At 37.8% G+C, this 13,203-nt stretch overlaps 1 protein-coding gene across 1 annotated transcript in view; it reads left to right on the forward strand.

Annotated features, from left to right (window-relative positions):
• The window catches only part of TRDN (triadin), a 199,312-nt gene that overhangs the window by 55,183 nt on the left and 130,926 nt on the right, over positions 1 to 13,203 (forward strand). The window contains 4 exon segments of the mRNA XM_085541752.1: positions 340 to 390; positions 8,107 to 8,166; positions 10,750 to 10,809; positions 12,324 to 12,383. Coding sequence (XP_085397878.1) covers positions 340 to 390; positions 8,107 to 8,166; positions 10,750 to 10,809; positions 12,324 to 12,383 — 231 coding nt within the window.

The following is a 13,203-nucleotide window of genomic DNA, read 5'->3' on the forward strand; positions in this document are numbered from 1 at the left end:
TTTCAGCTGTTGCTGATGAGCGTAACTTGTTTTTGACATCAAAAGCACTACTACTGCTCAATTTAAATCAGAATGATTATTGAAGTAATTTACTTTTGGGATTTTTTCTACATATATATATATATATATATAGGCATATACAGGCATATATAAATGAAAAATGATATATATAACGATAAACGTATTTTATTGTATGTAATTAAGAATATGCAGATGATAAAGTCATGACCATGCTATAATATTTGACCACTTAGCTATTTTTATTAAAATAATTCATCTGACATATTCTTATGTTAGAATTACTTTAATATTCATGATTAAATACTGCATTGTTTTCAGAAATTCATAAAGAGAAAACAGAGAGATATGAAAAACGAACAACACTGAAAGGTAATTCTTTGTTTATCTATTTACCTACATATGTGTAATTGCTGTATTTGCCAACTGCATGTGTTACCATTATTATATATTATAATAATCCAGACATTAGTTGGTGCAGACTATAAATAATAAAAATCTTCACTTGTGCCTTGGCATTAACAAATATTTTCATTTTAAATATGTGGGGATATTTTCAAACTCAAACTTGTTATAAAATTATCTTGTCCAAACTTATCCAGGAGTCTTTTTATAGCAAAGGTGCAAGAATGTAGCATGCAGACAAACTTCCTTTGGTGCTAAACACATTAAGTGTGTTCGGCAAGAGAGAAAACATATTTATAGACCAGTGGGTGCCACCCAAGTTAGGCATAGTTAAGAGTGAGCAAGGTGTGTATGAGAGATAAGAAAAACCTCCATTATAGGAGCCTAGTTTTTTTAGATTGTTTTATGTCCTCTAACTGGCACTTTCCAAAAATATACAGAGGAGCTGGTTTGAACTGGTTTTCAGAGGTCAAATAAGCAAATATGTTTCCTGGGGTATGTTCAGACGAATTGAAACCTCCTCCGGAAAGTTTAGGCCAAATAAAATTTGATGAGCACCTCTCTCATGTACCAATGCTGCGCTTTGTAATGTCAGGAGGAAGCAGTTGGAGTTTTATTAAAAGCAATGTGTATATACATACACTCGCCCTTATATTATTATATTCTTTATACATACATATATTTTCTTTATAGGTTTTTACAGTATTTTACAATTCTAATGGTAACTTTCCAGCTCTGTACTAATCAGGGTCATGTGAAGTGCCTAGAATCTCTTCCCAAGTACTTAATAAATCATGTAGTACAGAAATGAATTTTTTAGGATGCCACGGGGTTAGCTGAGTAATAAGTAACTCAGATCTATTAGCAAAGGACCCTAGTTATGGACTTTTCAAAATCTGCATTCTAAAAATACAGATGGAACTGCAGCATTGACCAAAACTTCCTCTTGTGTACAGAAATGCTTTGCTTTACATGGAGGAATGTTACTGTGGCAAAGATGACCCCAACATTTTATCAGATTCCAGAAAGAAATCACTGGAGTGTCTTCAGTTAAGTCTTTTTTTGCACTCTTATAACACTGTTTTAATTATATGCCTTACTGAGGCACAGGACAATTTTTTGCATTATTACTTTACTTTTTTTTCAAATATTTCATGGAATCACAGAATGTTTTGGGTTGAAAATATCCTTCAATGCCATCTAATTCCAACCTCCCTGCAATGGCCATGGAAACACTTCACTAGACAAGGATGCTCAAAGCTCTCTCCAATCTGGTCTTGCAAATATTATTTTTACATTTCACAAAATCATAGAATGGCTTGGGTTGGAAGGCACCTTTAAGATCGTCTAGTTCCAGTCCCCCTGCTATAGGTAAGGACACCTCTCTCTAGATACGGGTTGAGGGCAGCCTGGGGTAAAGCTCGCACTGAAGATTGTTTGACCAGTACTATTAGCTGGCAAAGCTGAACCTCAGAAAATGTTAGACCCTAATCTAAGGTCACTTGGCTTTTGGATGTATGCATCTACACAGAGATTTAATGCGCTCTGACTAGTGCATTGTAACTTCATTGTATTAGTCCATTTATCTTAACTTTTGTGAGTGCTGTTCTGTGGACAAGCACTTTGTTAGCTGGAACAAGTAATCTGTACTTTGTGCTCATTGAACTCATTGCTTACCCTTATCCTAAGAAATGGACAAAGACTTACTAAGCCAGATACTATTTTTACTTAGCTTAAGTGTGGAATCAATTGTACCTCATCTCTTCTTTTTGCACTTATTTTTTCTGAGGTTATAGATGTTATCCAATCCTCTGCCTCAGACACTCTAATTAAGAAAAGAAATCTAATTTCCCTTCACTTTGTTTTCCATTTGGTGCTAAATCAAATATAATATTAGGTGATACAAATTTGGAAAACGCACATATATATTACACTCCTTGTTTTTAATTTTATGTGAAATAAATTGCAGTATTCCTGTATGATTAAACTCAGAATACATTTTTAAATTGCCTTAAAATTTTCCATCATAAGCACTTATTTTAGTTTATTTATAAATTTACCATACTCCAATCATTGAGGATAAAATTTTTCTTGCTTGGCTTTTTGCCTCAGGCTGAAATTTCATTCAAACTCATGTAAAAATGTGTCAGCATTTTCCAAAATCTAGGTTAGTGAGCACTATGTTGGGGCATTATATTTTTTTCAGTGCTAATACCAGCCCATTCTGTGCTCATGCTTTCTTTCTTTCTTTCTTTCTTTCTTTCTTTCTTTCTTTCTTTCTTTCTTTCTTTCTTTCTTTCTTTCTTTCTTTCTTTCTTTCTTTCTTTCTTTCTTTCTTTCTTTCTTTCTTTCTTTCTTTCTATCAAATAAAATGGTGTGTCATAAATCAAATAAAATGGTGAATTAAAGTAGAATGGGAAGCTGTTGATTCAGCATCTTTCAGCTGAAGAGTGCTTGACTTAACTTACTTAAAAACAATTTTATATAGTTTCTCTTGTTTTTTATATATACAAAAATATTTTTATTAACTCTAATTTGTTTCCCAGAAACATCACCATTTGGCCAAGTTGGCTAATTACTAATCCTAATGTGATTCTTCCACCTAATCTCTGAGGGCTTTAGAATTGGTATATACTAAGCCTTTTACAAAAAAATAGATATCCAGGTAGCTAAATCTGGAAAAAAACTTACAGACAATAAAGTACTGTTTACGATAGATGTTCCAGGACTATATGTAAAGCTGAACATAAAAGCACTGACCATCACAGAGCTATTTCAAAACTGTTTATGTGTCCCATCCAAAATTGACAACATAATGGTTTGAATTATTTTGCACATTTGCTTTTACTTGCTAATATGGATGTAAGATGTAACAACATGCTACAGTTTCTGCAAAAAAATCACAGCCTTAGACTTTCTGGATATAAGGAAAAAGCAAGTGTTTTTCTTAGGTGTGCTATTAGATGTCCTAAAGTCCCTATATGCCGGCCTGACCCTACCCGCAGAGAAGTGTGCTGCCTTCCTGGGGCACGGGTCAGGGACATTTCAAAGAAAATTTCTAGATTGATTCATCCTTCAGACTACTACCCACTTTTAATAATTCAGGCTGGCAGTGAGGAAGTTGGCAAGCAAAGCCTGAGGTCCATCAAGAAAGACTTCAGGGGAATGGGGCGAATACTTGAAGGAGCTGGGGTGCAGGTGATCTTTTCTTCTATGCCCGTGGTGTCAGGAAAAGATACAGGGAGGATCCAAAAAACCCATCTCTTAAACAGATGGCTTAAGAGCTGGTGCAAACACAAGAATTTCGGCTATTTTGACCATGGGGCAATCTACACTGCACCTGGAATGATGGCTGCTGATGCAAGCAGCCTGTCCCTGAGGGGTAAGAGGGTATTAGCTGAAGAATTAGCGGGACTCATTGATAGGTCTTTAAACTAGGAACGAAGGGGGAAGGGGGCAAAATAAGGGCTACTGGGGTTGAACGGTACATTCGAGGGATTGTACCAAACTCTGTGGGCAAAGATTGCAGAGTGCAAAAGGAGGGAGTAGGGCAGGGGGATGCTGGGGATGCCGCTGTTCTAGTGGATCCTGGATCGCTTATGAAGGTGGTGAGACGGACAGCCCGGCTGAAGTGCCTTTATACTAATGCACGGAGCCTGAGTAACAAGCAGGAGGAACTGGAAACTGTGATGCACTCTGAAAATTATGACATTGTTGCTATCACAGAAACATGGTGGGATGACTCCCATAATTGGGATACTGCCATCGATGGCTATAGGCTCTTTAGGAGAGATAGGCGAGGTAGGAAGGGTGGGGGAGTCGCCCTTTATGTCAGAGATTGGATAAACTGTGAGGAGCTCCCCATGAGAAACAGTCAAGAACAGGTTGAGAGCCTGTGGGTTAGGATTAGAGATGGGACTAATAAAGGTCAGCTGGTATTAGGGGTATACTACAGGCCACCTGATCAAGGGGAGGCTGCTGATGAGGCTTTCTTGCTCCAGATGCGTGAGGCGTCTGGCTCACGGGCTCTTGTCCTGGTGGGGGACTTCAACCATCCTGACATCTGTTGGGAAAACCACACGGCGAGCTGCAAGAGCTCCAGAAGGCTCTTGGAATCCATTGATGATAGCTTTCTGGTTCAGGTATTGGACAGACCGACCAGAGGTCAAGCGTTGCTGGACCTGCTGCTCACCAACGCTGAGGAGATCATCAAAGGCGTCAAGGTTGGAGGCTGCCTGGGCTCCAGCGATCATGCCCTGGTTGAGTTTGTGATCTCAAGCGATGTGGGCCTGGCAAAGAGCAGGACCAGGATGCTCAACTTTAGAAGAGCAGACTTCAAGCTACTCAATGGAATGCTGGCCAAGATCCCCTGGCGCGCTGCCCTCAAAGATAAGGACGTTGAGGAGAGCTGGCTACTGTTCAAGGATGCCCTCCTGGCAGCACAAGAGGTCTCCATTCCCCTGATTAAGAAAGTGGGCAGGAGAGGTAGAAAACCGGCATGGCTCAGCAAGGACCTGCTAAGAGAACTGAGGGTGAAGAAAGGGGTGTACAAGCTCTGGAAACAAGGCTGTGTCACCCGGGAAGAATACAGGGATGCCGTCCGAACTTGCAGATGTGGGATCAGGAAAGCCAAGGCGCAGGCAGAACTGAACTTGGCGAGGGATGTGAAAAACAACAAGAAAACCTTCTACAGGTACATTGGCCAGAAGAGACAGGCCAAAATGGGCGTGCCTACTCTGGTAAATTTAAAAGGAGAAATGGCTTCAACAGATGAAGAGAAAGCTGAGGTGCTGAATGAGTTCTTCACCTCGGTCTTCACTGGTGGCCAGGATTCTAGTCTTTTTCACGTCCCTAAGTCTTGCACCCCCATACCTCCATGTGGGGACCAAGGAGGTAAATCCCTCCCCACTGTAAGGGTAGAGCAAGTCCGAGAGTGCCTCCTTAGACTGAATGAGTATAAGTCTATGGGGCCAGATGGCGTGCATCCCAGGGTCCTGAAGGAGCTGGCTGAGGTGGTTGCTGAGCCGCTCTCCATCATATTTGAGAAGTCGTGGCTGTCAGGTGAGGTCCCGGATGATTGGAGGAAGGGTCACGTCACTCCCATTTACAAGAAGGGGAGCAGGGATGACCCGGGTAACTACAGGCCGGTGAGTCTCACCTCTGTGCCTGGGAAGATTATGGAACAGATCCTCCTGGACAACATGCTTGATCACATAAAGAACAAGCATGTGATCCGAGACAGCCAGCACGGCTTCACCAGGGGAAGGTCATGCTTAACTAATCTTGTGGCCTTCTATGATGGAGTGACGGCGTTGGTGGATGAAGGGAAGGCGACCGATGTCATTTACCTGGACCTGAGCAAGGCCTTTGACATGGTCCCCCATCACATCCTCATCTCCAAATTGGAGGGAGGTGGATTTGATGGGTGGACAACTAGATGGATAAGCAATTGGTTGAAAGGCCGCAGACAGAGGGTGGTGGTCAATGGCTCTATGTCCAGGTGGAGGCCGGTAACGAGCGGCGTCCCTCAAGGGTCTGTCTTGGGACCGGTGCTCTTTAACATCTTTATTAATGACATCGATGAGGGAATGGAGTGCACCCTCAGCAAGTTTGCTGATGACACCAAGCTGAGTGGTGCAGTCGATACGGTGGAGGGAACAGATGCCATTCAGAGGGACCTTGACAGGCTGGAAAGCTGGGCTCGGGTGAACCTAATGAGGTTCAACACGGCAAAGTGCAAGGTTTTGCACTTGGGTCGGAAGAACCCCAGGCACCTGTACAGGCTGGGAGGAGTTGTCCTTGAGAGCAGCTCGGCTGAAAAAGACCTAGGGGTCCTGATAGATGAGAAACTTAACATGAGCCAGCAGTGCGCTCTGGCAGCCCGGAAAGCAAACGGGATCCTGGGCTCCATCAGGAGAGGGGTGGTCAGCAGGGATAGGGAGGTGATCATCCCTCTCTACTCTGCTCTTGTGAGGCCCCATCTGGAGTACTGTGTCCAGGTGTGGAGTCCTCAGTACAAAAAAGATATGGAGATTTTGGAAAGGGTCCAGAGGAGGGCCACAAAGATGATCAGGGGGCTGGAGCACCTCCCCTATGAGGACAGGCTGAGGGAGTTGGGTTTGTTCAGCCTGGAGAAGAGAAGGTTGCGAGGTGACCTCATTGCAGCCTTTCAATACCTGAAGGGAACTTACTCCCAGGAGGGGAGTAAACTCTTCGAAAGGGCTGATAATAGCAGGACTAGGGGAAATGGTTTTAAGTTGAGGGAGGGAAGATTTAGGTTGGATGTTAGGGGAAAGTTCTTTACTAGAAGGGTGGTTAGGCCCTGGAACAGGCTGCCCAGTGAGGTTGTGGATGCCCCGTCCTTGGAGGTGTTCAAGACCAGGTTGGACAGGGCCCTGGGCAACCTGATCTAGTAAATGTGTATGTTTGGTGGCCCTGCTAGGCAGGGGGGTTGGAACTACATGATCCTTGAGGTCCCTTCCAACCCGGGTAATTCTGTGATTCTGTGATTCTGTGATTCTGTGAAAGTAATGGAATGAGCCAACCTGTCCTTCATGCAATTACATATTACCGCTGTGTTCTTTCACAGCCTGGATTTTAGTGTAAATTAGCTGTCCACATTCCTTAAAGGCTTATAAAAATTTCTTTGTAGTTTGTTTCTACTGCATTGCTAATTGTTATCAGCAATTATTTACCTATTATGACAGGAAATGTATTTCGATAATGCAAACACATGCAAAGACATAATGAAATTAATGGAATTTGGAATGATTTTTCCTAAAGACATGAACCTATATTTTAAAGAGGACATATTTAACCAAGAAAAAATATTCTTGAACTTCTGTTAAATTACATTTGCTGCCAAAGTGGTGAAATGAGTGTATGCAAAAATACTACGGTGTGTATAAAACTTGAAGTTGTCTTCTAACCAGGGTTATGTTTTCTATGGTTTACTTGAGTACAAAATCTTAAGAGTGGCAAAGAAAATAATTCTCCACTGAAACTGGCAAAAGTTCTGGTTTTCAGAAGTGGAGTCTGAGAAGGAGTATTTTTATCTGAATCATTAGGATGTGGATTACAACCATGTCCATAAACACGGTCTAAAAGTTAAGTGGGCAACAGAGTCCATAAGGATCCAAATTTACCTGCTTCCACACTGACATGTACCTGATTGCTTTCAACAGATGTTCCTCCTGAAATTATTTTTTTTTTTATTAAAAGAGACATATTCCTATTAATCCATCTTGTGACTGAAGTAACATCTAAAAATTAAAAAAAAATAAATAAAAAATAAAGAGCATGGAAAGCAATATGCTAGCCATTTATTAATAAGAGAAAGCAATGCTGTCAAGAACTGAAAATAATTTCCTCCATCAGAAGTTTTAGAGTCACTGTGCTTGTGTAATGGAACTAGACCAAAGTTGCTGAATAATATCATTTGTTGCCAAATCATGATCGAAAATCTGAAGGTTTACTCAAAGAAAAAAAATATTTCTCCTGTTCCCGGAATTAAATATTGACACTGAGAAGCTCTATACAAGATCCAGTGTCTGTTACTCAGAGATAAAATTCATTTTTTGCTTTTACAAATTTTTTCTGTGATTACTTTTGTAAAATAAAATGCATACAAAATACCTGGAGACTACAGATTTACAAGTTAATCTGATGTTTTTATGTTTCTAGTAATTCACAGAGAAAAGCCTCAAAAACTAGAAAGAAATGAAAGGAAGGAACATCTGAAAGGTACGTATTTAACACCTGATCTTTTTTCTTTTTATCAGAGTCTCAAAACTGCCAGATTTGTTGACACTTAGGCCCTTCTGTAAATCCCAAATATGTTTAAGAGTGGAGAAGGTCCTGTAAAAACCCAGTGGAAAGGGAATGAGGATTTTAAAGGCACTTTGGATTCAGCACTATGCAGAAAAGCGAAAATTATATTTATGAATTAATAAGTAAGTTTTTACTGTATTATTTACTTATGTAAAAGATGTCCAAAGCATAAATAGGTGACTTTTATTATTGAATGAATTAAAAAAAATATTTTTCTTTAAGGAATAATTCTGAGCAAAATGTAATGGCTAAATCACAACATATAGGGCATGAGGATTGCCTTTAATAGTTGTTTTTTTTCCCCAGACTCATTTTGGAGATAATAAAGGGAGATCATTAGAGATAATGTGTCGACTTGTTGTTAGTGAATGCCTCTATTTTGCTGAAACCTGCCTATTTGTGAGAACACTACAAGCCTTCTGTGAACATGACTTTTGCATAAAACTTTGATTAATTAAATGTCAGACTGGAGAAAGAAACCCATTTTAGAAGAATAAATAGATTTATGGCCATAAAGATTCATCCAAAATAAGGAAATACCAATAAGATCTAGTCACTACTAATTTATTTCGGAACAAGAAGACAACTCTCACAAACAAAGTGAATATGTACTTTCTGAAATTTGTGCTTGACTAGATTTTTCTAGTTGTCTCCAATTGGAGCTTTTCCATTTTATATGAATAATTCAAAATATCAAGAGCTAGAAAGCCTGACTAGATGTTAGTGGCAGGCACATAACTTCAGGTGTCTATTAGAGTGAATATTTATTACTAGAAAATGGAATAGTTGTATCAAGAGATATTTTTCTGAGATTTGGCAAAATGACAGATCAAAGACTATCACGTCTCATATTACAATGTGAATGTATCATTAAGACTTCTTTTTTTTTTTTTTTTTTTTTGTAGAAAACAATAAATTCTTATATTTATTTTGAATGAGAAAATTTTACATATTTAAATGTTTCTAAGGACAGGGGAAAATGGAGAACCTGAGCAAATGAAGAAGAATAAGGATTTTAAACCTTCTGTCAACTTTTGTGATTCTTTGGTTTTGTCTATTGAACTATTGCTACAGTTACTCCAGTAACCCCTGAATGTATTTAAAATCCATTTGGGTGTGGCGCTCAGAGACATGATTTAGTAGAGGGTTTTAGAGTTAGGGTAGTATGGTTAGGTTGTGGTTGGAATTAATGATCTGGAAGGTCTTTTCCAACCTGAGTGATTCTATGATCTTGATGAACTCTACTGTGGATAGAGATATTCTGTATTCACTATACTAAGGAAGATTGGTTAAGATGGTACATTTTACTTTTAAATTATGACTGTAGATATGAGTCTTTCTAAGGCTCATTTGATTGTAGAATTCCTGGAGAAAACCAACATTTTCACAGAATCCCTGTATTTTAAAATTTCTATATTTTCTATTTTTCATGAATTCTGTTTTCAAGTTTAGCATATGGAGAGAGTAAGTAGCATCCTAGACTAATTTCTAATCAACTTCTCCTTAGTTTAGTTTAGAAAAGTTATCTAATAACACAGACTATGAATAGCTGCCCTTAAAAACGACTCAGTCTGCTATGTCAGGAACTTACTCTGAGGTACTCCACTGCTGTACTGATGGAAAATCAAGAGACTGAGTGTTCCCTGCTCTTCTTTTGCTTCCAGTCAGACATGAAATTCAAGCTACTGTTAAAGATCTTCGTTATTTGCTCATGTTTGGCAAAGGAGCCACAGGAGATATAATTAAAGCCAGCCAGCAGTTTCATGGCTGATTTTTCTGAAGTGCTCTTAAAACCTCATGCTTATTTTCCATTGTCTTGAAAATTGCTGTTTGAAATTCTAAGAAAGGTGAGTATGAAATATTATAAGAATGACTGAATATCACAATGAAGTTTCCACTGTCAAAATGTTAGTTTTGTCTTTGCACATACTGGGCAGCTAATTATGGCTTTGGGATCGTCATTTGTCAGCAGGTGATCTCAGCTAGTGTTACTAGCTATCCATATCTATTGCTAGCTTTCCATATCCATTGCTAGTTATCCATCCCAAGCCAGCTGGCATGTGACAGAAGTGCCATTTGTGCATGTGGCACTCTAATGCTCCAAGACTGATTCCAGAGTTTTATGAGACTGCCTGACAGAAAATGGAGTGGTCCATATGATATCCTGCTTCTAGTGCAGGCAGCAGCATTTACTATGAGCTCTGTCTTTGTCCTTGACAGTTTTCTGAAAAACTGCCTTCAGGAACAGACAGACAATTGCAAAAGATGTTCATACTGTAGGAAATAGTTGGGGAATGTTAGTATGACTTAAAAGCAATAATTTATTAGCTACTGTTGGCTAATTATAACTGTGTATGGTGTATGCTGTGTGGATATGCATAGGATAACACAGTAATAACACAATTTGTCATTTCATCTCAAATGACTTGGCATAATTATTTTTTATTCTTAATTTTGTGTTCAACTACTTACACAAAAACTTTTCTTCTTTCCTAGTGACACACAAAGACAGATCAGAAAAAGAAGAAAAACCTGAAAAAAGGGAGAGGCATACAGGTATAGATTTAATGTTAGAATTCACATTTTGGGGTGACCCAGGAATAACTTTCCACCTCACTTTCATATGTGTATCTTTGCAATTGGAAAAAATATGATATAACTTTTTGTGGAAATCATGAATTTCTGTAAGGGTTTGCAAACATATTGCAAACTGACAAGAATTTTGTGTACCTCATGCATGTTTTTTTTGTTTGCTTTTTATTTACGTTAGTTTCTTTTTCTTTCATTTTTTGTGTGTTTGTATATTGTTGGTTGTTTTTGTTGGCGGTGGTGATTTTTATTTTTTTTATTATTTATTTATTTATTTTTTAGAGAGAGAGATAATATATTTTATACTCTGGATTACTATAATTTCTCAGTAATCTCTGAGTATTTCCAGAATTCACAGTAAATATGGTTTCTAAGACAATATGATAATCCAGGTAAAACTTCTAACATGAAAAGAGAAAAACAAATGAAATGAAGAAAGACATGTGGGGAATAAATAAAGACACAAACAAGAAAATAGAAATAAAAAAACATTTTAATTACAGTACAGACTAGATCTATTTCATAATCATTGAAATGACCAGAACTGATATTTTAAGCATCTACTCGCAATAAATTGTTATCAAGGACTTCTTTATCTTCAACAATTCTACATTTCATTTGAAACATCATCACCAGCCTGGAAAATAAATAACAATGCTCATGGATACATTTCTGTGTTCTCAGTATAAACTCATATGCCAGAGTCAAACAAGTAGCTGAATGTTTTCACACGTCTGGTCCTGGTAGGGTACGTCAGTGAACAAGAGGGTGTATAGATATCAGTTCTAGACACCTGTGAATAGGTTACTGTGTAAACATAAACTGACAAAAAATTATAATGTCAGAGCCCACACTGGAAATTATTTCGAACTATACACCACTAAATGACTACTGCGCAACTCAGGTCTATTTTAACCAGAAAACTTGTCACTTTAATGTGCTTTATTTCAATTTGCGAAGTGAAAATTAAAAGCAAACAAAAAACCCCAAAGAGTATTAGTTATAATGCCATTGCAATTAGATTTGTAATTAATTATAGTGTTCAATCATTCGTGGCTAGAAAAACTGTTAGTTATTAAGTGTAGTTCAGAAAGTCCTTCAGAAAAATTCCCAATAAAGTAATAAACAAGAAAGCTCAGAAATAATAATCAACCAAAGCACACCATTAAAAACATAATCAACAACAAAAACATAGTAAACAAAAATACACATAACTCTTCTTGGTTACTTTCTGTCATTGGATTACAGTTATGCTTGAAAGTCCCTTCTTCCTCCAGCCAATGGCAAACTTCAAAGGTACCACATGAATTTTGAACAGTTCCGGCCGTGTTTTCATACCAGCACTGGACAGCTGCAGCTGATTTTGTCTTTCTGGCTAACGATGGTGCCTAGGTGGTTCTTAACCCTCTTTTTTTTTCCTCACACATTTGCAACATTTATCTTTTTTAATATCAGTTAATATTGTTGTTACTTGTTTCTAGTGATTCACAGGGAGAAATCTGAAAAGTCAGAAAGGCATGAAAAAAAAGCACCTTCCAAAGGTAACGCTAATTGTTATTGGATATTGTACAATTTTTTATTTTTATCACTTATGTAGTTGGGGCACATGTGAAGATGAATATGTAAACAGTTTAAAACTGTTTTAGTCCCCCCAGTACAGTCTGTGAGTGCTCTCAATTTTACTTGAGTAGATCTTAACCAACTTCTAAGTGAAGTCTACAGTGTATATTTCCTTCTTATTTGTCTTGTTTAGAGGTAATCAGTAAGAGGGATTTAAAAATACAGTCAGCTTTCCCCATGCTCTCATTTTTTCATGACTAATATTTATTACTGCTTTGTATTTGAACTTTTTTACTCTTAAGCATTCCTCATTATCTTATATGTATAGTTTTGTTTTGTTTTGTTTGGAAACCAGATATTTCTATTCTGAAGTTTGGTTCTAGTCTTTTTATTTTAGTCAGTTGAACCACAAAACAAAACAAAACAAAATTAAAAAACAATGTATCTTGATATCAACCTTTTACATCATTTGAATTAATCTGATGATATTGGGAAGTATGAAATAATTATGTTTTATTTCTATCTGTTTAGAGAATATCAATTCAAATGTTAAAACTTTAGGTGGCAGTGAAGAGAGAAAAACTGTAATGACATAGAGACATAAAAGACTCTGAAAAATAGCAATCATGAGGAAATGAGGATGCTCAAGTCCAGGCCAACTTCAGGGAACAAATATTCTAGAAAAGACTTGCAGCTGCTTCTTCCATTGTCAGGTTATTTTTTTTCCATGCCCAATAAAAAATGAAATCTTCAATCCCTGTTAAATGTCCCAGAAAAAATCAGTAATATGAATTATATTTA

The sequence above is a fragment of the Coturnix japonica genome, chromosome 3 (genome assembly GCF_054131305.1).
Source record: "Coturnix japonica strain WE chromosome 3, WE-NBRP24, whole genome shotgun sequence".
NCBI lineage: Eukaryota > Metazoa > Chordata > Aves > Galliformes > Phasianidae > Coturnix > Coturnix japonica.